Below are 27,323 nucleotides of genomic sequence, written 5' to 3' on the forward strand. Positions count from 1 at the left end.
CTTCTGAAAATGCTGGTACCTGGCTTTCCCCAGCATTAGTGCTTTACTAGTCACTTCGCTGAAATAAGTACTCAGCCAGTTAAGTCAGAATGAAGAGCTCCTGACCTGTGTATGTGTTCTGACTTAAGAAGCAACAAAACCATTCTATTAGCATGGCAGCTAGGTAACAAGCATATTTTGGAAGTCAGAAGTGGTATTCCACAATCAAGGTTAGCCTATAAAGTTTGGGTAACATTGTAGTTTTAAGACTGCATCTTTTTTTTAAATTAAAAACTTGGTGTTTTAAAACTAAACTGAACCAATGGTAGCTACACATGAAAACGTCAGTGGCTTCTGCTGTGCCCCCACCACTGTGATCTAGCTCTGGTTTTGTTAAAGTGAGAATAAACCTTTACATAAGCCCACTGAAGTGACTAGCCTCAGGTGATGCATAGTAATGAAGCAAATCTTTCCACATAAGTTGTACCAGTTTATCTGTGGTCTTCCGCTCTCTCTCTAGACTTTTTTTTAAAGTACACTGATCAGATTATATTTCTCAGCTTCTGGGAGGTAAAGATTTGACATGCTGCACAACACAGAACAGAGAGCAAAGTGTAATCTGACTCCTGAGTGTAGGGTATGTACATACCCTACCTACAGTCTTATTGGGAAACATCTACATCTTGAGACTGTCACTCACCTGCTGTGTGCTGGGGATGGGGGGGCACTGGACATGAATTACCTTCTGCAGAAAACTGTCAGATGTGACAGATGCAGATTTCAGCAGGATGAGAGAGAAGCCAGGATCTGCACTAGGTGCTATGAATTGAGACAAGTACACTTTTTATATGAGGATGTTCTTTTTTCATTTTACCTTTCAAAGGTAACTAATACATTTTAACTAGCAAATTGAAACAATCTACCATTTGGTGCTGTTTTTGACATGGTATTCAGTGAGATATCAATGGAATCCTGTTCTTGGTTTAGAAATTAGGAGTTACTCGTCAGCACTGTCTGCTTACAATAATCTAGCAGTTAGTAATTTTGTTTTCATGACGTTAGTAATTTGTTTAAATTGAAGGTCTTCAGTTTTTCGTTTAGGAGTTTGCTTTGTGTGGAAAGTAAAATGGCTGTAATATTAGTGAGGAAGCAATAAGTAGTAGAAATTGCTCAAATGAAGTGACTTTTGTTTCTCTGTACAATTTAAAGCACTGTCTTTCTCTTTGTACTATATGATCAAATGGTACCTTATTTCCTTGGTCCTTTTTCTGTTAATACAGACAGACACATAATAAACAAAACAAATTTGTTTCAAGGAAAGCCAAGATTAGTTTATCATCAAATTCTCAGCTTTGTGAAACCTTATGAAAAGGACTGCAGGCTAAAAGATTATTATTAACCGGTTGCCGACCAGCCACAGTACATATACTGCGGCAGGGCGCCACCACTGCGCAAAATCACGTGTGTGTGTGTATATACGTGATTTTGCATTTTGGGTAGGGGGCGCACACCCGCCGTACCTGCACCGCCGATTGCGGGTGCCAGTCACCGGGCCCCAGCCGGTGGTTACCAACCGGAGCCCAGCGATTACCGGCAAAAACACTGACAGGGAGGACGGCTACAGTGTTTACACTGCAGCTCTCCTCCCTGTCAATTTGAGCACACTGGTCCAGAGTACAGCTTTCTGGATCAGTGTGTTACAGTGAGGAACACTCCCCCCGCCTCCTAGTGAAACCCTCCCCTCACACAGTTAACCCTTTGCCTCCAAATGTTAACCCCTTCCTCTGCAGTGCCAGTAGTACAGTGTCAGTGTTTTTTTTTTTGCACTGATCACTGTATGGGTGTCACTGGGGATGTCAGTGACCCCAAGTCAGTTCCCCCCCAGTGTCAGAATATCCTCCGCAGTCCCGCCATAAATCGCTGATCGCCGCCATTATTAGCATAAAAAATAATAAATTCCAGTATATATACTGTCATTTGTAGACGCTATAACTTTCACGTAAAGCAATTGATGTAATTAATTTAACATATTGGGAATTTTTTTTAGCAAAGACATGTAGCAGAATACATTTTGGCCTAAATTTATGACGAAATTTGATTTTTTTTTTTCTGGACATGTTTTTTAGCAAAAAGTCCAAAATATTTTTTTCCCCAAAATTGTTGCTTTTTTTTAAGTGCAAAAAATAAAAAACAGAGGCGATCAAATACCATACCATTGAAAGAGAGCTCAATTCATGGGAAAAAAATATGTAAATTTAATTTGGGTGCAGCGTTGCTTGACCGCGCAATTGGCAATTGAAGTAACGCAGCACCATAACACAAACCGTTTCTGTAACCGCTTCCTGACCGCCCTATAGCAGAAATACTGGTACAGGGCAGCACGGATGCGCAAAATCACATATATACGTGATACGCACGCCCATGGTTTTCACGCCCCTCCCGGATGGCGTCAGATTGCCCGTCAGTACACCAGTAACCACATTTAACCCCTGATTGCCAGGAAGACGCCCATACACCATAAACCTCCATTGCTAGTATGGTGTCTGAGCGGATCAATATCTGGTCAGATCAGCACTATACCAGCGTTCACATTAGTATAGTATCCCCAAAAACGCAGCATTAGCAGGATCAGCCTCGGCACCTGTCAGCACCTACGTGTAGCCCCTAGGCTTACCCCCCCCCGCCCTTCCACAGCAAATGCAGTGTCAGTAGGTCACTGTCACTTGATACATTGCACACAAAACCGCAGTGTTTGCAGAATCAGGCCTGATCTCTGTTAGCACTTGCTGGTAAATTTTGATGAGTCTCATATGCAGCAGCGTGCCAGTACTAGTGACACGCTACCTTTTGGTGAACTGGCGAGCACCAGTGGCCTAATACATCCTGGTCTTTCACATACCAGCACTGCAGTATCACTTGGTGACGTGGCGAGTCCCATAAGTGTAGTACAAGCTGGTGCGGTGGCGAGCACAAGTATTGTTCTGCAACCACCAAGAATTCGCACACACGACCCATAGAGCCCCTAGTATCCTTCCGGATGTGCTTGCAAATCCCAGTTGGCAGCCCACAAATTCTGCAGCACCTGTACTTCCCCAATTCACTGCCCAACCTGAAATTCAGGTGGAAATAGCAAATGTAACTACTCCCCTTGATTTTGTTGGAGCTGTTTTTCACGGAATATCTGTATGCACTGATTGTGGATCAAAGCAATTTATATGCACGACAGTTTATCGCCGCAAACCCAAATTCAAACCTTGCCAGACCATTTGCATGGAAACCCATTACGGTTTCCGAACATACATTTTTATTGGGCCTAACCGTCAACATGGGCATTACTAAAAAAAATTAATTGTGGTTGTATTGGTCCACAGACCCGATTCATCATATGCCCATGTTCTCTGCTGCCATTACATAGAGTATAATTGGTTTTATGCATTTCAATGACAATACACTCCTCGAGGTGACCCTGAATTTGACCGGCTCCACAAAATTTGGCTCCTCATAAATCACCTTGACCAAAAATTTGCAGAAGTCTATACTCCCCAGCAAAAAATCTGCGTTGATGAATCCCTCCTTAATTTTTTTGGCCGCCTTGCATTCAATTTCTCCCCAGCAAGCGTGCCAGATATGGGGTCAAGATGTATAAGACCTGTGAGAGGGCAACAGGCTATACTTATAAGTTTCGGATTTACGAGGGAACAGATAGTCACGTGGAGCCCCCCGGATGCCTAGACTACATGGGGACCAGTGGCAAGATAATTTGGGACTTTTTCCATATGGGTTACCACTTATTCGTGGAAATTTTTATTCAAGTGTGCCACTATTTTGATACTTGTACAATCCTGGAACTGGCACATGTGGCACTGTGCGACCTTTCTTTCACAAGCAGTGTGAGATGATGCCCCCCCCCCCTCCCCCGCTGCCTTCCACAGCCTTCTCGGGCAGTCCCGTGCCATCAGTGGAACCTGAGAATGCAGCCGGTATTTCTGCCAGCTGATCATAAAGCTGATTGGACACCAGAATGGTGCCAATCATCTCTATAGTCTAAGAAATCGGAAGCTACGAGCATTTCATCACTTCAGTTTTGCAGGATATAAACAGCGCCATTTGTAAATTGGGAAAGCGTCGGATCACACCAATTTTGGCTTGATTAGATAATGTAAGGGCAGAGGAGATATCTAGAGTCTGATAGACCCCATATTTCTCAAAAAAGAATATATGACAATGCCCATTGAAGTTGTAGGGGATATTTGCATTCTCTGTGATTGCATTAAAAGGGATCACAAAAAAATGAAAGGGACAGTGTAAAAATAATTAAAAAATCAAAATAAATGAAAGGGAAAAAAAAAGCACCCTCGTCCCTCCACGCGTGCACACCTGTGTAAGGTAGCGTTGACCCTGTGTCGGTATGTAAACAATGGTTGCACCATGCATGTGAAGTATCGCCCTGAACGTCCGATCAAGGGCAGTAATTCTAACACTAGACCTCTGTAAATCTACAATGGTAGCTTGTAAAGCCTTTTAAAACATTGCCTATGGATATTAAAAATGTATGCAGTTTGTCGCCATTGCAGTTTTAAATCATGTCATGTTTGGTATCTGTTTACTTGGTATACCATCATCTTTTATATTTTACCAAATAATTGGCCAATATATTGTGTTTTTGTGCATAAAAAGTAAAAAAAGTGTGTATTATTTGGTTTTTTTTTTTTTTTGAATTTGCTTTTGAAAAATCTCTGCGCAAGTACTATGTGACATAAAAATTGTTGCACCTGCCAAAATATATAATGTTTGGGGGTTTCAATTAATTTCCTAGCAAAAAGTACTGATTTTTTTCATGTGAACAAAATGTGTCAGAAAAGGCTTGATCTTCAGGTGGTTAGAGTGAGTGATGTGTGGCATAAACTTCGAATGCTAGGCATAATGCCCCCAAACTATTTGCTGGGAGGTATGTTAAATCAATGTATTTTTGGGAGTAACTCCTCATATACCCATGACAAAAACAACATATTTTTTATTTTTTTTTTTTTACACAAAATTGTCACGTAAATGATTTACTGCTCACACATGCCATGGGTATATGTGGAGTTACTCCCAAAAATACTTTCTGCTACTTCTCCCGTGTATGAGGGTACCACATGTGAGAGACGTTTTTGGTAGTCTAGCCAAGTACTGGATCCCAAAATCTAATAAGCATCTTCAGGCTTTTGAAGGGCTTAATTTCCTTATTACACTTCCTGACTACCTATCACAGTTTTGGAGGCCCTGAGATGCCAGGATAGCACCAAACCTCCCCAAATGACCCATTTTTGGAAAGTAGTCCAAAGTGTCTCCAAAGCAACAGCTTGTTGACGTAGAACAAGCATGTTTCTCCTCGCAACCTACTCATTCTCCTGTCCAGCCTAGCAAGGAATTCCTTAACTTGGCCCCCCTCCTTCTGCAAGGACACAATCTGGGTACAGTCAGACAATGCCATGAGTGTGGCCTACATCATCCATTTAGGGGGGCACCAGGAGTCATGTAGCCTTGTAGGAAGCAAGCCAGATAATCTTATGGACAGAGACTCACCATCCAGCAATTGGAGGTCCACATCCCAGGAGTGGACAACTGCAAAGTGGATTACCCTGACCACCACCACCTGGATCAAGGGGGATGGACCCTTTAGATCCAGACATCTTCACCCTGATATGTCAGAATTTGGGGATCCTGGATGTGGATATCCTGGCCTCCAGATTCAACCACAAACTAACTGTTTGTGGCCAGGACTAAGGATATTCTGGCACTGGCATAAGATGCCTTGATAATCCCCTGTTCTTAATTAAGGCTAATCTGTGCCTTCCCCCAGTGAGACTTCTACCTTGTTTGCTCCACAAGATAGAGCAAGAGAAGAGGATATTGATTTTCATCTCACCAAACTAGCTCAGAAGAACCTGGTACACAGACCTAATCAGTCTACTAGATGACAACTCTTAGCCTTTTCCCAATAGTGACCTATCTCAGGGCCGTCTTTTTTCATTTTGTTTTTCAGTCTCTGGCTTTAACAGCATGGCTGTTGAAACCCAGGTTTCAGTCAATAAATCTATCATATCCACCTCGCTAAAGTCAAGAAAAGCCACTTCTAGAAAGATGCAATATTATACTTGCATACTTGGAAATACTTTTTTTTTTTTTTTGCTTATGAACATTAGCACTTCAATCCCAGGAATTATTCTGTTCCTTGCATTCTGGCCTTCCTACAGTTAAGTCTTGACCAGAACTCAGCCTTAATCACTCTGATAGGACAGGTTTCACTTTTTTTTTTTTCAAAAACCTCCTGGTTTTGCTCTTGTTTTTCAAAACCTTTAGTATCTTGCTTCAAGCCCCCCTTGCAGCACCATGTGGGATCTCAACTTGGTTTTCTCTCATCTGCAGAAACCCCCCTTTAAACCCATCAGGGATATTTTGCTTAGACGACCTAGCCTACAAAGTGGCCTTTTTGGTTGTTATCACATCTGTCAGACGTGTCTTTAAGCTGGTAGCTGTCTTCCTCGTTCTTCACAAGGCAGTCTTCACCCAAGACCATCCTACCTTCCCACGGTAGTATCATTCTTTCACCTTATTGTAGTCTTAGTCCTGCCATCCGTATGCCCTGCTCCAAAACAACCAAAGGAAATTGTTCTCCATTGCTTGGAAGTAGTCAGTCTACTACAAAGCAACAGTTTTGACAGACAGATTTCCTATTTGTCCTGACCTCAGGTTCTGTCAAGGAACAACCTTCTTCCAAGTCCACCATTGCTCTAAGAAAGACATCTGATTACTAGAGCTCACACTCTGAAGGACAGATCTCCGCCTGTCCTCTTACATGCCCACCAGGTCTATGGACATTCCGGCACCAGGCCTCTTTTTTGCAGATGCAGCTTTTGGCCACATGGTTCCTGCAGCAGTACCCTGATGTTGGGTCTGTTGGCAGGTTTTTTTTTTTTTTTTGCCTAGTAGTTGCCCACTTCCCATTCATTGCTCGGGGACATCCCAGGTTCTATATATACTCAACCTGTGTCCTTTACTGTATGGCTAATCTGAGATTAATTTTGAGGTGTGTCCAATCACCTGAAGGTATGAGCCTATAACCCAGGGTCTGTGAATACTCACCTGTAATTTTAATATCTTGGAGTACAGTACAAGACATGTTTAAGTCAAAATTCCTCTTATTTGGATATTTTGTTTTCACATCCATCCCTGTGTTGATATCCACTCCCCATATTTCCACGTCTGTTGCTTTGTTTATTGGTCCGATTGTTACCCTTCCTCAAGTGGAAAGTTATATTATGTTGCTACAACAAGCTATGATTAAGGTTATTTGGCAGATACACTTCAAAGTTCCATGTGTGCAGGAAAAAGGATTGTTTCTGTGCTCCAGTGATTGGTTTGCAGGGTTTAATGAAAGGTTCAGTTGTGCATACTTTCTGGACTAAGACTAATTGTTGCACTCAGCAAATGGTAAGATATGTCATCTGTTTATTTTTATTGGGATTGTATGTTGACATACTTTGTAGCTGGATGTTGCAAAAATGTTTTCTCTTACCCATTTCCTTATGACAACTCACTACAGCATATGAGGACAGTAAGAGCCAATTCATATGTATATTGTTTATTGCAGTGCATTAGCATGATTTATGTTAGGCAGCCCATTCATGCAAAAGAGGCTGACAACAAGCCTCAAGTGCACTGATTAACATATGTTCACCTTTTTATGATGCGCCACACTACAATACACGGTATTTGCAGTGTGGTGCACAGATGTGCACTGGCAACTACAGTACAGTGTATGTGTGGTGCAAGCCATTGTGAATGGATTCCTACAGAGACAGGTGACTATTGAATGCACTGCTCCATCAAGAAAGTATTCTACATCTGTAACTTGCACAATGTTTTGGTTGAAATTTAATGATTGATTAGTATGTGGTTTAACAAACGAGTGTGTCATATATATGTCTTTAGCAGGCCATGCATTATACAAATTTCTTGCACAAATTCCCTTTAGATTTACCAAACAAATATAATATTAGGTCAAAGTTAAACTCTTTTAATTTGTGTCCAATCAGGCAGGCCTTTGCTACATAGATGAAGCTATACAGTGGGGATTGAAAGTTTGGGCACCCCAGCTAAAAATTTGTATTAATGTGCATAGAGAAGCCAAGGAAAGATGGAAAAATCTCCAAAAGGCATCAAATTACAGATTAGACATTCTTATAATATGTCAACAAAAGTTAGATTTTATTTCCATCATTTACATTTGAAAAATGAGCTGAGGGGAGGACCCCCCCCCCCCTCATTTGTGCAATAGCACACAAAAACACGCAAAGGCGTGCAATAAAAATGTGCAAAAGTGCACAAACATGCCCGTATTTAGCGTGGGCTTCTTTAAGCTTATTTTTGGCCTTTACATTTGAGCTGCAATGTGCATGAGCCATAAGTACTATGTTCATATGGTCTATTTCATTACAATATAACTAACTGATCATTGTGTCATAATTTAAGTTATATAAAGAATGTCCTAACATGTACATAAAATTGTAGCTTTCACATCTTTCTATTACAGCTAGCAATGTGGAAGTACTTATGTCTGGTAATGTAAGATGCTACAATATCATAATGGAAGCTATGAAAACATTTCCAAACAGTGAGAAAGTTCAAGAAGTGTGCTGTTGTTTGTTCCAGAAACTTACATTTGGTAAGTATTGTGTAGATAGAAATATTAGTGTTAATAATTGGAACAGGAGCAAGGCTGCAGCCACTGAATTTTGTGTTGTGCATGCACATTGATGTTTGTGAGGGGGGGGGGGGTGTCTTGCTTTGTTTATACTAAAAGCATAAAGGGCTATATTCAATTAAGGATTCTTATTAAGTGCAGTAATAATTTACATAATTTACTGACACCAGACCAGTACATGATGATGAATTTTGGCTCTCACTATAGACCCTGTACATACTACTAAACTCAGCATCTAGTGCAGTGTGCATGGTAACCAATCAGCTTCTAACTTGTTCAATTAAGCTTTGATAGTAAAATTTGGAAGCTGATTGGTTACTATGCAGAGCTGCACCAGATTCTGTGTGCACCAGTTTTAGTAAATCACCCACTTTATCTTAATCATACAGTGCCAGACATTGCCCTGATACTCATAGATCCTAGCTTATGGCTGAAACCTTTGGGTGATAAATGCTGACAAATTTTGAGGACACGCCCCTATCTTAATCTGTGAATCCTTAGTATTTTGCTAGTGTCATAATGGATGATGGGTATTTTCTACCTTTTATAGATAAATCACTCTTTGTTAACTAGTATGTTATTAAGTTTATTTAATTGATTGTTGAATCTTCACTGTCTTCTACTACAACAATGGAAGCAGTGCATCAGGATCAGTGCAACCTTGGTAAAACCCTGGATGTTGAAAGCAGGACCCCACATTGTGGCAACAGCCTTTAACCTCCTTAGCGGTAATCCCGAGTGTAGCTCGGGGTAAAATTTCTATACCAAAAGTGGTAAACCCGAGCTACACTCTTGCTTACCATGCGGCGCTGCTCTGGGGGCCCCTGCAGCACTTATCTTGTCCTTCGCTCCCACGATGTGTCCCCTGCAGCGTCCCCGGCCATCTCCTCCGGCCGATGCCGGCATCCGGCTTCTGTGTTCCGGTCCCTGTGACGTTGGGACATACGGGCGCCGGCGGGAAATTTGAAATTTTCAAAAAATTTCATTTTTGCTGTCATTGTTGTTTCAATGCATTTCACATATATTTTGGCCCTACTGCTTTGTCCTGTGCCCTGCCTGCATTTTGAATGTTCTTTCTGCCTGGAAACTTAGAAAAGTCCATGGCGTCCAAAAAGCGTCCCTTTACGTCAAAAGCGGTTTTAGAACAGTGATAGTAAATCAGAACCACTTGCAGAATTGAGTGATAATGATTCGTGGGGAAATTCATCATCACACTGAAAACGATTTTGCGACTTTGCTCAGTGATGTGCGAATTTGCCTCTGTATTTCAAATTTCAGTGTTTTTGGTTTGATTATATTGTTGAATTAAATTTATTATTATTATATTATTATTTTTTATGATTATTTATTAAATTATAATTTATGATTTTGTGTTTCAAATTTTATCATATCCGGAATGTTTAATAGACTCTTGTTCGTACAGATTTCAGTGAGTTATTCCTAAAAATTACAGCCTACAGTAAAAAACTACACATTTCCATGCAAAAAAATGGTACCGCTTTCAGCACAAAAAATTGGAAAGAATCATACCGCCAAGGAGGTTAATGTTGCTCCAGGCACTGAAACCTGCTTGGACACTCACCTAATCACTTGCTGAAAAATGTGTAGTTAGCATCAAGGGTGCTATACAGGTTTGGGGCCATGGTCCATCCCTATGGAACCCTGATCCTGAAGATCCTTTGGAGGTATGCACACTGTGAGGGCTGGAGCCTATGTAGGGTTCAGCAACATGGTTAGGTAACACAGGGTAACACAGTTTATTGAACCATAACTAAAGCCCCATAGCAAGTATGAGACATATTTGTTATATTTGCTTTACACTGATTATATGTATCCGGAATATTCATAAATACAAAGACGACCACACTCCTTAATTCCCTTTCTCCTCTGAATATAAATAGCAGATCATACACCCATTCAGCTTTGCATGTACAAGAACACCCAGAGTCTGAAATTGCCTTATTGGAATTAGCCTTAACACAGGCCTCTTCCTATTACTACTCCTATTGTTCACTGCTGGACAGATTTGACACATATTGTAATAGAGCACATAACAGTTCCGCAATAGAAATGTCCAGAAAACCAACCACACTCAGTCTTTGATAAAGTCCTTGCTCCCTGTGATCCAAACCTCTGTAAGGGTGATCTACACTGTGTTGGCTTCCTGCTCTCCAAAACCCTTCCCTAATCCCTCTTCCAGCTACAGGTATTTGACCAAGCCTCAATGTCTGCAATCATCCAGTGCTCCTCCCCCTGCTCTGCATGGACCTGCCTCCCCAATGTCACTTATGTTCTTCCACCCTTATTCCTGAACTTATGCTCTTCTTAGAGGCAGCTAGAAAAAATTGCTTCTCCTTATGTAGAAAAAAAACATAAATGAGCTTTATTAACAATAAAATACTACTCACAAATGTACAGCAGTTAATACATTCAGAATGAGGCCAACTCTCCACTGGTAACGTCCAGTACGGAATCCAACGAGTTGCTGTCCTTTCTGTTGATAAAAACTTGGCTCCCACCTTAACCCAATACGTTTTGAAGGTCACAATACCTTTTTCATCAGGGGGCAAGGATCCTACCTTTTTTTTTTTTTTTTTTTTTTTTATCCTTTTTTTGTAAACCTGCAGCAGATCTATTTCTCCCTTCCTTTAACAAACAGTACTAGTTATCCCATGCTGAACAGGATAAAAAGTGTATTACTCCTATATTAAAACATATACTTCAAAGTGAATAACAATAATATAAAATAAAAATATATTAAATTCTATCTATATGCTGCTCTTTGAAAAAATTCCATAAATTATCTTTCTTTTGTGTTCATTGATGGATACAGCTCTTCTTACTTGACCGTAGGGTTTAATCCACCTACAGGAATAGGACACTAGGCAGAAAAAGAACTCCTATGGGCAGGCCTAGCTGGTATAAACCCCCTTTCTGCTATAGGCAGCCCAGTTATTTCTGTCTAGAGTTTTAGGAATATGGGCTTAGTTCCCTGCTGGGGCCTATGGTTCCATAGCCATTAATTTTTTCTTTTTTCCTGGGATTTTTTTCCTTCAGAGATATTCAATCAAAAGCCAGGCTAGGTGACGGGCTGGACCATTTAGATCCAGTGGTCACCCCAGTCTGGCCAATGAGTGCTTGCGGTCCTCTAGCTGCACATTGGGTCAGCTGCAACAGCCCCATCCTGGACCAGGATGGCCAGTGAGTTAAATGTCTCACGTGGGCAGATATGACTCCACACCTAGTCTATGTCACAGTGCAAAACTGCCAACAGCCCCCCCTTCTTTGGTGGAGAGGAGGATCTGCATCAGGAGTGTTACCCACAAGCTCCATGTGTACTCCCTAGGGCTTAGTGACCCATTCAGTGGGAGTGGTACCTTCACTGCTTCTTGAAGCTAAAGTGGGGAGAGATTTTCCCCATTATTGGAGCTTGTGGGAAACAAAAGGAGTCAGGAGGCCATGGCTCCTGCTATGTGAAACACCTGAACTCACGCCTGACCCTTTTGATTGCTAAGTGGAAGGGAAACTGTTGGTGTGTCCAAGGAAAGGGTAGATACTTTTGCTTTCTCTGTAATGGCTGGGGAACAGGAGGAGCTGGAATCCAACTTCCAGCTTGAGAATGCTGAACAATAAATTATCTCTGACTAATAATGATAATGGATAGAATGGTGGTAGGTGTAAAAGTCATACAAGATGATTTTTGTATGGAACAGCTGAAAGATTCCAACCCTTACTAGAGCCAGAGAAACGTTCAAATGATACATGAGGTTATGCCTAGTGATGGGGTGTATTTTCCCTACATGGCTCTTAAAAATAACTTGCTGTATCAATTGGTAAAGCAAGGGGAGGAGGTAGTAGAATAGCTAGTGGTCCCAAAACCATATCACTGGATGATATTAGATTTAGCCCATGGTCCTATAAAGGGTGGATATCTGGGTATAGAAACAACTAAGGAGTGAATAACCCAGAGATTCCCTTGGCCTGGTTTACAAACAGATGTTAAAGAATATTGAGTCATGCCCAGAATGTCAGTATCAGTATTCTGTACCACTGCCTCATTTTTGCAGTCTGCTGGTAATTTACTGTTGAAGTGCCTTTTGAAAGAATTTGCATGGATTTGGTGGAAGCAGTCTGCCCAGGACTATCAGCACCCAGACAGAGCTCATCCAGGTGTTAATCGCATGGGTATGCCAAAAAAAATCTTAACAGATCAGGGCACACCATCTATGTTCAGAGTTACTAAGGAGTTGTGTAAATTGTCCAAAAGCTCCCATCTCCTTACCTCTACCACCTTCAATCTGATTATCTTGTGGAGAGATTTAACAAGACACTCAAGAACATGTTAAAAAAAAAAAAAAAAAAGTGGTGAACAAAGGAGAAATTGGTATTTTTTTATTGTCATCGGTCATGTTTGCATCTACAGGTTATTCACCTTTTGAACTACTGTATGGTAGACAACCCAAGGGATTTCTAGATGTTGCTAAAGAAACGTGGGAAGGAGAGACCACGCCCTATAGAGGTGTCCTCAAGCATATCTCGCTGATTCAGGATAGAATCGGGGCTGTCATGACGTTCAGATGGGAACATACGGAACAAGTCCAGGAGGCACAGAAAAGAGTTTATAATCGGAGTGCTAAGAGCCATACCTTCAACCGTGGAGATAGTGCTGGTACTAGTCCCTACAGTTGAGAGTAAATTAGAAAAGTGGCAAGGTCCCTTTTGAAATTATGGAAAGAGTAGGGGGAGTAAACAATACTGTAAGGTCCACGAGCCAGGGAGAAGAAAACCAGAAAAGAGTTCGTGAGAAAGAATAGACACTTTTTCTCTCACCTACTCAAACTGACCACACATACCACAGGTACACAGCATGACATAATTATGGAGTGGGGTGTCTGTGTAAATGTAAAGCCCTATAGAATACCTGAAGTCAGACTGGAAGCCGTTGCAAACAAAGAGCATGTTAAAGTTGGGACTGATAGAGGAGTCCCACAGTGATTGGTCAAATCCTGTAGTATTGGTCCCAAAACCAGACTGAAGCATAAGATTTTGTAATGATTTCAGAAAATTGAATAGCATGCCTAAATTCGATGCTTACCCGATGCCTTGGGTGAACGAGCTTGTTGACAGATTGGGAACTGCCTGGTACAGAACTACTTTAGATCTGAATAAAGGTTATTGGCAGATACCACTAATGGAATCTGTGAAGGAAGAGACAGCATTCTCTACCTCTGAGGGGTTGTTCCAGTGCAAGTGGATGCCTTTTGGTTTGCATGGTGCTCTTCTGGAATGTACCATTTGCCCTGGATGCAAGCAGTATTCTATTCCTTGAGGAAAGCAGGAATTACTGTTACTGCCAACCCCAAAAAGTGAGCCATAGGCTTGGAGGAGGCCATATACCTTGGCTTCATTATTTGTCTAGGGCTGATTAAGCCTCAGATCAGTAGGATTGAGGCGATTCAAAAGTGGCCCCAACCTATAAAAACAAGTACATGCATTTCTTGGAATCACAGGTTGATTAAGGGGAATCCTGAGACAGGGCATTTCAAAGGTTGAGGCAGGCTCTTTGTACACAACCTGTGCTTATGACCCCTGAATTCACAAAAGTTTTGGAACAGACAGATGCTTGTGATGTGGGACTAGATGCTGTAGCGTCCGAAGTTGGAGATAGGAAGGAGAACCTGGTTGTCTACCTAAGCAGAAAGCTTAGTAGACATGAGAAAAACTATGCCTTTGTTGAGAAGGAATGTTTGGCTATCCAATGGGTATTGGAGGCTCTCAAATATTACCTGTCGAGGAGGTAATTCAAACTAGTCACTGATTATGTCCCTCTCTAGTGGATGTGTGATAAGGAGAAAAACAGTCGAGTGACAAGGTGGTTCCTAGCTTTACAAGCATTTAAATTCACAGTTGAGTATAAAGCTGTTTAAACTTCAGAGCAACGTAGATGTCCTTTCTCATGTCCTTTGCCTTTTTAGGACAGTTACTCAGCTGCACTTTGCGCAGAAATCCTCCATTACTTACAAGGTCCAGGAGACCAATTATAAAATTTGGACTAGGTGGTAATTGGGTTCCACGACCCTACATCGTATTGTTCCCCAGGTCGTGGACCTATGCTGGAGTTGCGGCTCTGATCGGGGCACGATCTTGCATATATTTTGGGCTTGTTCTAAAATCAAACCTTTCTGGCAAATAGTGGCCAGCACTATCAAGCACCTGACAATGTCAACGTGGCAGATGACCCAGCAGTGCGGCTGCTGCACCTTACCGACCGTCCCATCAAGAGGTACAGGGCTTCCTTGACAATCAAGCTACTAAATGCAGCAAAGCCTGTATTCCCTTGTGCTGGAGATCTGTGAACCCACCCATGAGGTCTTTCAGGTACTCCAAAATTAATGAGCTAAAGGACATGGAGGACCTCACGGCCACTCTATGCGACTGGAGGGAGGCTTTCTGGGACACTTGGAGACCATGGCAGTACTTTGTCTATACTGAAGCCTATCTACAGGGAACTTCTCAACCTGGCTAAAGAGTGCTGCTTTGACCATATCCTGACCTCGGCCGAGAGAGACCTTACTTCATGCATTACTTTGCTGTTTTTTTGTTTCTTTTTATGTGCTTTTACTTTTCTCGCTTACTTGCAGGTCTCTTGCTTTGTCTTTTTTCCTTCTTACCCTCAACCCACTCTTTCCCCTCCCTTTTTTCTTTCTCCTTTTCTTCCCTTCCCCTTCCTGCCTCTTGCCCCCTCTTCCTTCCTTTCTTCATCCTAGCCCTGTCATCTATCTCACCCAGTTACTTACTGGGTTTTTCCCCAACATGCATTCCCTATGTGGCGCTATGTCCGCTACTTGAGGTTCTTGTTCTTGACCCTCGGGATCCCTTCAGTGATCCTGATCCTTTTATTGATCTGTGCTAAACCAAGCTGCAACCTATAGTCTATATCTTCAGGAGTCCCTCAGTGGGGCCATTTATTGACATCCACAAAGACTCACTGATTGTTCTTTTTTTTTTTTTCTTTTTTTTTTTTTTTAACCTCTTACCTGCCCTTAGTCCTGACTATCCCTTCTTTTTTTGCTCCTGTTTGATATGTAACCCTTGCAGTCTACTCAATGACATTTCTGATTCTATTTTGTTTACCATTTGCCACCATATTTCTGCATATAATGTATCGTGCAACTTTTGGTTAAGTAAAAGAATTACAAAAAAAAATAAATTACCTCAAAAAAATAAATAAATTACCTGAGTTATAGTTATTCTTGACAAACAGATTACTGGTAGATGCTGTTTTAAAGTATATAATAACATATCCCAAATGAGCATAAAACTTCACATAATACTGGGGAACAGTACTTCCTCAAAAAAGCTTACCAATAGTGCATGCAATACATAAAGTGCTATTTATATTGCAGTAATCTCATACGTGTAGACTAGAGTCCCAAATATATTAATGTCCAAAAATGTGGTAAAGTGCTCTGGGACACTCCAAGCAACATCAACACTAGTGATAACAATGTGCTGCAAACTGGAGTGCTCCACAGTAGTATTCCTTCAGCACAGACCTATGGTTCCCAATACGCAAACCACACTCATGGATGTACAGTATTCAACAAGTGCCCACGCTAGTCCAGGTTCACTCAGGTTAGCCCCATGTGTTTTCCACCAAATGTACCAGTAAACCACTTCCAATTATACCATAATTGTAACCCAAGATTATTTAGTTTTTTCCAGTTTAACATGTCCACCATATAATTTTAATTTTTTTTTTTATATTTATCTTATACTATTATATTGTTATAGGGCAATAGTTATAGGGTTATAAAAAATGTTATAGGGTTATAGTTGCCAGTGTCATATCACTTGATGGTGCCAGCCTACAACTCAGGGTCTATGAATAAAAAGTCTGTGTCCTGTCTTATACTCCAAGATATGAAATTTGCAGTAAAGTCAAACCTTTTCTTTCTTTCTTTCTTTCTTTCTTTCATGAAGTTCATGTCTCATATTGGATTTTATTTCTTTATTTTTGTTTAAGGAAGCTTCTTCAATATTCTGGTTCTAAATGAAGCTCATGAAGTCATCATAAAGGCACTGACAAACTATTCTGCAAATCCCAAACTGCAGTCCACTGCTTTATCATGCTTGGCTCTTCTTAGTAAGTTTTACTGATCATTTAATTTACAAATGTGTTGGACCTAATTTGTATTTATTTATTTTTTAATTTCGGTTAGGTAGGGAATGTTTCTGTCTTTCTTTTTTTTCCCAGACCTTGATGACAGTCAAGGGCTCAAGCAGGGTGATTGCTTCTCTCATGCTGGCACAGCTGGCATCTCTTGCTGAAGTAAAGAGTCTGCTAGAGGGAAGGGGATAGAGCTTCTTTTTCCTTCACCCTGTAGTAGACTGTCAGTAGTAAAAAATTTAAATATTCAACAAGCAACACTAGACCCTTTACTGTAATGTTGGCCAGGAATCTGCCTGGAATCAATACTGGGAAATGATTCAAACCCCAGAGTAAACTAAAGGAAAGCTACAAAATTGCACAGATGACCGTTTTTCTGCCATATTGGGTTGAATGAGACATTGGAGGGAATTTACTAAAACTGGAGCAGACCGAATCTGGAGCAGCTGTATATAGTAACCAATCATTTTCTAGCTTTAGCTTGTTCAGTGAAGCTCTGAAAATCAAAGCTATTGGTTGCCATGTACAACTGCTCCAGTTTCTGGCTGCTCCAGTCTTAATAAATTACCCTACTAGCTTCAAGTGCTCCCATTCAATGTATGTTAACTTTTTGTTGTGCAACCGCCATTGACTTCTATTGCTTGTTTATTGTACCCTTTTCAGTCACTTCTCATTCCATGTACATTTGAAGTGTAACTATTGACAAAATAAAGAATTAAATCTATTCTGAAGTTATTCACTACAATTACCACACACATTTTTGGTTTTCTGCGTTCCCTCTTCAACGCACTTTTATTTCCTATTGATCCTGTCATTAGTTATTGAAATAAATAGGAGGTAGTTTTGGCTTTCCCCCTACTTAAATAATAAATATGTATTATCCTGTCTCTTCCTATAATTAGCTAGTCTATCAGAGTGCTGATAATATTGATGGTGATAATATAACAATAATATTAGCTATAAAAATAAACACAATGTTCAAAGAAGCGATGGTCTTATTTATTTATAAAAAAAAACAAAATTCTGACATAGAAATCTAAAAGAATATTACATAGCACATAGAAATGAAAGAGCAGAGATATGTTGCATAAGTGCTCCCTCAAAGTTGGGTAGCATGGCTGGGTTCTAGGAAGAAAGAGGCAGACTATGACATACCTTGGCCTTTTATACCGCAAACAATCACCCACCCCCTGCCTAGCCCTTAGTCCAATGAGCAAAAGGCAGTAAATTTTCTGTAAGTATGTTGCGGTCGTCGATAACCACCAGCAGATGGGATTGCCATATTTCTGTCAAGCTCCTTGACCCAGGTCAGCATCACAGCCCACATCGTTGACGTTCTGGTTGAAAGCGAGGCAATTATGCACTGTGATCTTCACATCAATAGGAAGTCTGAGGCAATGCTGTCTTATTCCCATACCCTACCGCTAGGGGGTGTGCGTGAATTCTCTTCCAGATGAAGACCTGATATGCACCCTTTTGTTATACACACCATCCTGTGTAATCTTGATCTGCTGGCATGCCAGGCCATCTCCATCGGTATCCAGATGGCTTCGGTCTAACCAGATCTCAACAGTCCAAAACAAAAACAAATGTTGCGCTTTCCAACAGTTATTTTTCCACTTCCTCTAATAGGGTGATATTGTTATAGCAAAAGCAGTGTTGTTACCCTGTAGACAGGAGTAATATTAAATGGACATGCAGTTTTAAATGGACATTAAAATGAAACTAAAGGGGTTAAATTTGCCTTTTCAGTGCTCCCCCACCAGTGCCAGCATCTTCTTTTGTGTGACATCGTCGTGCACTGATAGCTAGTCTATCAGAGTGCTGATATTATTGATGGTGATAATATAACAATAATATTGGCTATAAAAATAAACACAGTGTTACTCCTGTGCATGTGCAGGAGTCAGTCGTCCTGGCACACAGAGACCAATTTGCAGCGCTGACGAAGACAGTGAACAGGCAGGTAGGGGCATTTTATTTCAGAAGAGACATTGCATCCCTCCTCTGCAGAATGTCTCTTCTGTGGCAGCCAGCGGCAGCTGCAGGGAAGAGGAAAGAGAGCTTTGACAACAGCTAGTAAAGCCTGGAGCTGTGATGTCACACATAGGCATCAGTATCGATTCTGTGTGCCCTCCTCTTCCCTGAAGCACACTGACTGACACAGGAGAGCCAAATCATGTAACTGGACCAGAGCGGACTAAAAATGGTTAAGTCTATACATCTTTCTTACACAGGTTAATTAGCATAGGTGTTAAAAGGAGGTAGGAAACTGTTTTGGGGTTAGTTAGGTGTAGGCTGGAATTCTACTTTAAACTAACACAGATAATGGTTAGACTTCCAATTTTTCTTAGTCATACAGTACGGGGCACAGGATCTTTATTCATTACCATGGTTTATACACTGTGGTCGGCCAACTGTAAAGCTCTGTCCCTAAAGACCCCTACAGAGGAATGCACATTGTGGAGAGTGAAAACTTAATGGGGTCTTTTCCCTTTTTAACAAAAGAAAAACACAGGAAACTCCACCACCTAAGCGTAGTGTTCTAAATCTAAAAGATATTGATAATTGCACTCACATTTATTCAGAAGGTAAAAGCATAAAAACATCCGCTGGCGGACTGCAGAGCTCGGCAGGGTCGCTGTTGGGTCGGCAGAGTGAAGCCCAGAGGCACCTAGAAATGGCGGGGGTCTGTGCTTGTGAAAGTGCTGGTAGTATGCAATGGTCTTCTCCCTTTCAATCCTGCCCGCAAAAGTTCAGCTGGGATTACAAGGTTGCTTAGTGTGCCATAGAAATTCATAAACCTTTTTTGGGTGCATAAATGCCAGTGACCACCCCTCCAGTGTTTTGTGCCTTGCAGCCAGGAGCACCAGATTAAACTTTGATTCTGGTGTCATCATAATATAAACCTTGTTATGCATTCTACTTGCTCTACTGTGCTTGTGTAACCTTCCCCTTACAGCAAAAAAAGACAAATATTTCCCAGCATACTTACCAGCTAGTCTGGTAACTAATTGATGCTATTTTAAAAACAAGCTGCACCGCCTCACCAAGTCGCCTCTGTAAAGTGTGGTCCTAACTCTGTGTGTTTCCTAGTTGGAGCATATATAGCAATCGATAAATTAAGTGCAGATCTATCTGGAGGGAGCCCTTTTTCCTTCTTAATGGTATATAGGAACAGATTAGATGCCCAGCAAGAGCACAATGGTAGTTGAAGGTGTCCATTGTGTCCCCATTCCAAAATCAGCAAGCAAGCTACAGAACAATGACAACCACCCCAATTTTATAACTAGCTTTCGAAGTAGGGCGTACATGGAAGGGCATTGCAAAGCACAAAAACAAAACTATATTTTCCAACACCAACTAGATTGCAATTAAAACAAATTGACACAGTCTAACAATTTTCCCTTCCTCTTACAGCTTCTGAGTGCACCTGCGCGACCCAGCCACTCAGTTTGCCTGTACAGTCTGTTGCTCACTGTTCCTGTGCTGCCTGCCTCATTTTGAGATGGGTTACTGTGGCTCTGTGCCCTCCCTTTTCCTATTTCTCGGTGTACCTTCCACTGGCAATAGCACCTGGCTGTCCTCCATTGGCACAACACAGTGGTTCCACTGCACTGCTTTAGTTCACAGCAGTCTACAGTTCTTGCTACCAATACGCCTGTAGAGATTTCATTCAAGCTTATAAGAATGCAATGGCTATCCTTATAGACAGTGTATGTGCCTGTTAGCATTAGAGCAGCTTAAAGTGGTTGTAAAGGCTCAAGGTTTTTTTAACGTCATGCATTCTATGCATGACGGTAAAAAACCACCTCTGTGCAGCAGCCCCCCTAATCACCTAAGCTCCTTCTTGATCCAGCGATGCACACTGGAGTCTTGGCTATCCCGGGACTCCCTCTCCTCATTGGCTGAGACACCAGAGGGTGCCATTGGCTCCCGCTGCTGTCAATCACAACCAGTGTGCCAATGAGAAGAGAGAGGGGACAGGGCTGAGCCGTAGCTCTGTTTGTGAATGGACACACAAAGCAGCGGCTGGGGAGTGCACATGCTTGGGTGCCCCCATAACTACTTGCTGTGGAGCCACCTGACAGGAGGGCGGGGACAGGAGCGCTAGCGGGGCCAGGAGCGCTGGCGGGGGCCCTGAGAAGAGGAGAATCTGGGCTGCTCTCTGCAAAACCACTGCACACAGCAGGTAAGTATAGACATGTTTGTTGTGTGTGTTTTTTTTTTTTTTTTTTAATTTAAGCCTTTTAGAATTACTGTCTGCATGCCTCAAGGTATCCAGCGTAAGGTCCTCCTAAATTGTCTAAACAAAGGTTTCCCAGTTCACTTGCTAATAGTCTGTCCTATATGGGGACTATCCCCCTTTGGAGAACATTTACTTTTCCAAACTCTGCAGTACAGAATTCTCTTCAGAGGGCACTGCATTGTGAATGAGTCCATAGATATCCAGGATGAGTCTTCCCTCTATCTATGTGCACAGGATCCTTTGGCTTACATGCTGGTCGGCTGAGTTCCCATGCAAGAAGTGTCTTGAGCAGTTATCTTTTGAAGGTGGACAACAGTTTGGTACCTCCTAGGCGTTTACAGGCAGTAAAAAGAGCAAGTATGTATCTCCACTAGTAGGACATCTATTCTTGAGCTTAGGCAAGGTTTCTTTTGTTCCTCTCAGTCTTTCAGCTCCAAGGCTAAGGAAGGACCATGCTTTTGATAAGTAGTCATGGCCTTCCAAACCAGGCTGGTTCCAAGGCTTTTTCCCAAGGATTGGTTGCCACCATGTCTGAATGTGGGATTTCTGCTGTAATTCTGTTCCCATAAAAATCTCATATGCCTGGGTCCAGGATGTTATTTCCAGGGACTTCAAACTGGAATTTCACACTCTCAAGAAGTTAATTCCCCTGTACCAGCAGAAAAATAATTAAACATTTCTTATGGTTCATTTTGTATCTTGACGACGGTCTACTTGTTCTTGTGGGTTTTCTGCATGGTAAACTGTCAGGTTGATCGTTTCCCTCTTTCCATTGGATTTTCTGGCTTCAGTAGACATTCTGGATGCTTACTTGCACATTCCAATCTTTCCTTCCCGCCAATGCTCTCTGTGTTTTGCATTGGGCAGTCAGCATTATTCATTTGTTGCCCTCCCTCTTTGGCCTCTTTAGGGCCCTCAGGAATTCTTCAAGGTGGCTGCCCTCCTCTTACCTCTGCTGCAAGCTCAGGGGATTCATGTTGTGGGTTACCTGGATAATCTACTTTCGAAGGATAAATCCTCCCCATCCCTGTCAGCCAACATCCAGCAGAGAGTGCAGACTCTGCAAAGCTTTTGATTTGGATACACAATCTGAGAAAGTAATAACAGGATCCATGTCACAGATTGTAGTACTGGGTCCTGACAATGAACACGGCTTTGTCTAGGATCTTCCTGCCTTGGGACAAATTTATGTCCCTTTGCTTTCATGCCCAATCTTCCAAGCTCAGGAGAACACTCACTTGGTTCCTGCATGAGGGTCATGTATCTGTCTGCCTCCTAAGCCGCAGCATCCAGGTTCACTTCAGACCGTTGCAACTCAACATTCTTTCAACATTGGAAAAACTCTGTCCTTTGACCACTCTATACGCCTGATCCCCAAGCAAATCCCTTTCCTCCAAAGTCATTAATAGTTCTCACAATGGATGGAAACCTATTGGGCTGCGGTATGGTCCTAGACCTCTTGTGGCAGGTTATTTGGTTGCCAAAGGAGGCCCACCTTCCCATTAATATTCCAGTGCTCAGAGAAATTCAGTTTCCTTTTTATTGCTGGACCTCTTAGTTCTGAGAATCCAGTGGGACAATGCCATGGTTGTGGCTTGCTTTAACCATCAAGGGTGCACCAGTAGCCGTACTGCACAAAAGGAAGTGGACTCAATACTCTTGATCAGAACTGCTTGTTCTGGTCCTGTTCGCTGTTCACATCCCAGGTGTTGAAAATTGTCAGGAAGACATTCTTAATCATTATGTCAGACTTCTGGATGACTTCTCGCGGGCCCTTCTGGATCCTCCAGATCTTTTGTGCTAAAAGCCAGTGCACCAACCTGCTTTTCATTCACTGGCTTTAATTGCTTGGTGTAGATGCCCTAGAACATGGCTCTAATCTCCATTCATATGCACAGAATCTTTAGTCCAGAAGCTTGGACTGTCAAATCTCCTTAGCAAAGGGCGCCTTACACATATGCCTTTCCATGGAAGACTATATGTTTTGTGAGGCACATGACCAATTTATCAAAGAAATGACATGTGGGAAGTTTTCACTTCCACAGTGGAAGGTCCAAAACCACCTTGTTCAGGAGCCGCTATCCCCCCAAAATGCAGAGCACCTGTCTTCTCTAACCAGATTCATCTTACCTTAATAAACCTAAGTTAAGCTCTTCCTTTTAGAGCAAGCCTTGGCCCACCAAGGCCACCAAACCTTCCCCAAAGCCCTCTTCACAATGAAGGGGTGCCCTAACTCCTAAGAGTGACAGTTGTCTGTTACTGTTTGCCTTTCATTGAATCCCAGACCTGTGGGTTCAATTGCTTGTTTTCAAAAAGGGCACACAATTTTTTTCTTTTAAATCAACCCAAAACTGGCCAAGATTTGCAAAATGACCAAAACCACCTTCTGTCCCAGGGAGTTGTGCCATTACCACCATAAGAGAGGTTTAGAGCAGTCTACTCAAAACTGTTTGCAGTAACAAAACCCAACAGGGAGAGTCATCCTATTCTGAATTTAAAATCCCTCAAATACCATCTAAATCTAACATTTTGCATGTAATCCAGAAGGTCAGTAATTGCCTCTGTGAGATGAGGGGAAATATATAGAATCTGTGGACATCTACATGTTTCAGTTTACCTACCTTATCAGCACTTTCTGTTTTTCACATTAGCAGATAACCACTTCCAGTTTGTCACACTGCTATTTGGCTTATTCTCTGCTCCCAGGGTGTTTGCAAAGGTCTTAGCAGTTCTGCTGCTCAGAACTTGGGGCATCCAAATCACAGACCATCTAGATGACCTTCTCCTAAAAGACTCCTCTTCCTTGCAACTATCACAAAAAATGCCACAATATATTTCAGATGCTCCTGGCCTACGGCTGGATGATCATAGTCAACGGAATTTGCTCTCCGGCCTTGACTTTGTCTTCGAAACTTGGGTATCAACCTTGACATATCCCAAGCAAAATTCTTTACCAGAAAATAAAGTTCTTTCTCTAAGAACACTTGCTCTAGAACTAAGATCCAAGAAACTTACCACATTGAGATTCTCCATAAGAACACAATTTGTCCAATTCTATTCAAGAACTATCCAACAAAATATCAGATCGTCATTTAAGGTAGCAGACGGTCTACAGTTAGGTTTTTTTTTTTTTTTTTTTTTTTTTTTTCCGCTTGTTAGCATTTTGTTGCTATTGCTCACCCACCAGTAGGACTACTTTTTGGGTATTCCAACAGTCTGTGACTTCCTGCATCCCCCAATGAACAAGAAAAGAAGCTGCCTTTTTGTGCCTAAGGTGAAATGTAATGTTTGTTGAGGGATGCAGGTTCCAATCCTCATGTCTGATTATGCTTTTGGTACTGCTTTTCCATAAAAGAAAGTCTTGCTGGGAGTAAGAGGGTTTATACTGGGCTGGCTCCATTTTTTTTTTCCATTGTTTATATCTTTTTATAGCGTTCGTATAATTCAGCAGTCTATGAATATGAATCCTGTGTCCTTCAGTGAGTTAAGAGAAATAGGATTTTTAGTACTAAGCTTTCAGTTAAAAAATACAAAGAATCTGGTTTATTGTACTATTTGAATGCAGCAAAGGGACTGATACTCAAGTATTGGAGAAGACAGGAGGTGCCGAAAATAAAATACTGGGTGGATAGGGTGGATCAAATATGTAAATTGGAGGAACTTTATCATTTGAATTAAGATAAGATAGAGAGTCACCATACAAGATGGAACAAATGGGAGGAGTTCAAAAAGTGAAGGCTTGCCTTAGAGGTTATGGGGATTAACATAGAATAATATTGAAACATATTTTGTTCTTCTTTTATAGAGATTACGATCTCCAGAAATTAACAGGAAAATGCAGAGCAGAAGGGGTCAGGGATTGGATGGGTGGTAAATGGGTAGGGGGAGGGGGGAAGGGATGAAACGATAAATGTTTTGATAATAAGCTAAGGTTTTAATGAGTATGTTTGTTTGTATAACTTGTTTATCTGAATAATTAATAAATATTTAAATTAAAAAAAAAAAGAGAAATGGATTTTACAGTAAATAAAACAATCACATTATGTCAAATTGGTCCTCTTAAAACTGTGCTTAAAAAAAAATATACTTTACATTACTTGGTGCTATACACTGATACTTATTATAGAATTCACAATAATACTCCATTATGTAAAGCATGCTGCATGTTATGTGCTTTCCAGTATTGGCCTGTTAACTGTACTTCACATCATATACTTCACCCTACACAACTGTGTACGTGGTGCTGTACAATATATGGACTGTATACCCTGTGCTATACATTATATATTGCACACTGCTAAACTGTCTACAACAACCACTATTTGATGCCAAATGCTGTTCATTGCACATGTGTAGTATATGCTTATGCTGTAAATGAACTACCATGCTACTTTACTACACCGGTTTTCAGTGAGTGTGGTATGAGTACTCAAACTTATACGTTCATATGCTTACAATGATCATTTATAAAACAGATATTAGTCAATATTTTGGTTAGAGGTAGGAAATTGCTTAGAAATATATAGTTTTAAGTTGTAGAGGGTACTAGTGATAAATCTATCTGTCTGTCTGTATATGTACAGTTGTGTTCAAAATAATAGCAGTGTGTTGAAAAAAGTCAATAAAGCTCAAAATCCTTCTAATAGCTTTTATTTCCATACACACAAATGCATTGGGAACACTACACATTCTATTCCAAATCAAAACATGAAGAAAAATATATCAAATTTGTGTTGTTCCTCTAAAACAATTTAAGAAAAGTGAATTTTAGACTGTTCAAAAAAATAGCAGTGTTTGTATTCTTCTTTACAAACGCAAACATTCACTTTATAAACTGAAAAATGTTTGAAGATTTTGCTTTCCTTTGAATCACTTAATTAATATTTAGTTGTATAAGCACTGTTTCTGAGAACTGCTGTACATCTGTGTTGCATGGAGTCAACCAACTTCTGGCACCTGTGAACAGGTATTCCAGCCAAGGATGATTGGACTACATGGCACAGTTGTTCTCTATTTCTTGGTTTTGCCTCAGAAACTGCATTTTTGATGTCAGCCCACAAGTTTTATGCTTTCCCTGGAAAAAGTAAGCTTTCTCTATCTTGCAAATTCTTGTTTTTTCCCACCCCAATATATCACATCGCTTTTGTAACAGCTGTAATCTCTGCTACCCCTCTTTTGTATCAGATAGTGCAAATGCATAACTTACAGTATTTTTGTATCATTTTTTTTTCTGCTCTGTAGCTGTTTGCATTACTCATTTTTTTTTCCCTTTTAGCTGAAACTATTTTTCTGAACAAGGACTTGGAGGATAGAGAAGATTTGGAAGATACTAGAGGACAGTCTTATTGGTTTGAAGCCTCATATAAAGCTTTAAAGCTACACAAAAGGAACACAGATGTGCAGGTTGATCCATGTTTGTAATTTTTTTTGCATTAGTTAAAGCAAGCAAACTTAAGCAAGTTTTATCTAATTCCCCCCTTCCCCTCTCATACCATGCTAATGGTCTTTTTAAACAATTTTTATTAGCTGATAATTCAAAGCAAGAACAAATCCATCCAGTTTGTGGTCACACACACAAACACGCAGTAAGGGCCTGGGGTTTAGGCGAACAGGTGCTAAGGTAAATATACAACCAACAGATGTGCATGACATAATGTGGGTATTATAAACACAAAGGCCAAGAGTAGGAAAAATCAATTTTAAACTTAATGAAAGTAAGCATAAAAAAGGGCATTTGGACATAGAAATAACATTTTAGAATATATTATGAAGGTTTTATATGATAGAGTATTCAAAAGTGGGAATCTATGAACCAGAGAGACCAGAGATATTGTACCGCTAGGTTTACATTTATTAAACAGATTCAAAACAGAGTCCTATTTAAACAAAGACATTGACTCCCTGTTGCATAAATGTGCACATTTGTGCAACAGGGAGTGTAAGTGTACTGAAGCCTGACAGACAAACCCTATCTGTCTTACACCAGTGCATGATGATCCAACTGATACAGGTTTGGGAAGCATTTGAGTGGTACTATTTTCATTGTTTTGGGCTACATATGCATAAATCCCATTTGTTATAGAGGGAGTGCATAGAGTTGTGAAGAGTATGAAAAAACCTTTCCATAAGCTTCAGAAAGTTCATTCTGGACAGATCTTGAATCCATTTGAGAATGG

General features: G+C 41.0%; 1 protein-coding gene across 6 annotated transcripts in view; it reads left to right on the top strand.

Annotated features, from left to right (window-relative positions):
* Positions 1–27,323, top strand: part of LRRK2 (leucine rich repeat kinase 2) — a 362,321-nt gene that overhangs the window by 57,857 nt on the left and 277,141 nt on the right. For all 6 annotated transcript variants that reach the window (XM_089685047.1, XM_089685063.1, XM_089685038.1 and 3 more), the window contains 3 exons: positions 8,558–8,689; positions 16,755–16,874; positions 26,423–26,550. In XM_089685047.1, coding sequence (XP_089541173.1) covers positions 8,558–8,689; positions 16,755–16,874; positions 26,423–26,550 — 380 coding nt within the window. The remainder of the gene's footprint in view (positions 1–8,557; positions 8,690–16,754; positions 16,875–26,422; positions 26,551–27,323) is intronic.

This window comes from Staurois parvus, unplaced genomic scaffold (assembly GCF_062004578.1).
Source record: "Staurois parvus isolate SC_StPar_1 unplaced genomic scaffold, SC_StPar_1.0 ptg000019l, whole genome shotgun sequence".
In the NCBI taxonomy this organism is placed as follows: domain Eukaryota; kingdom Metazoa; phylum Chordata; class Amphibia; order Anura; family Ranidae; genus Staurois; species Staurois parvus.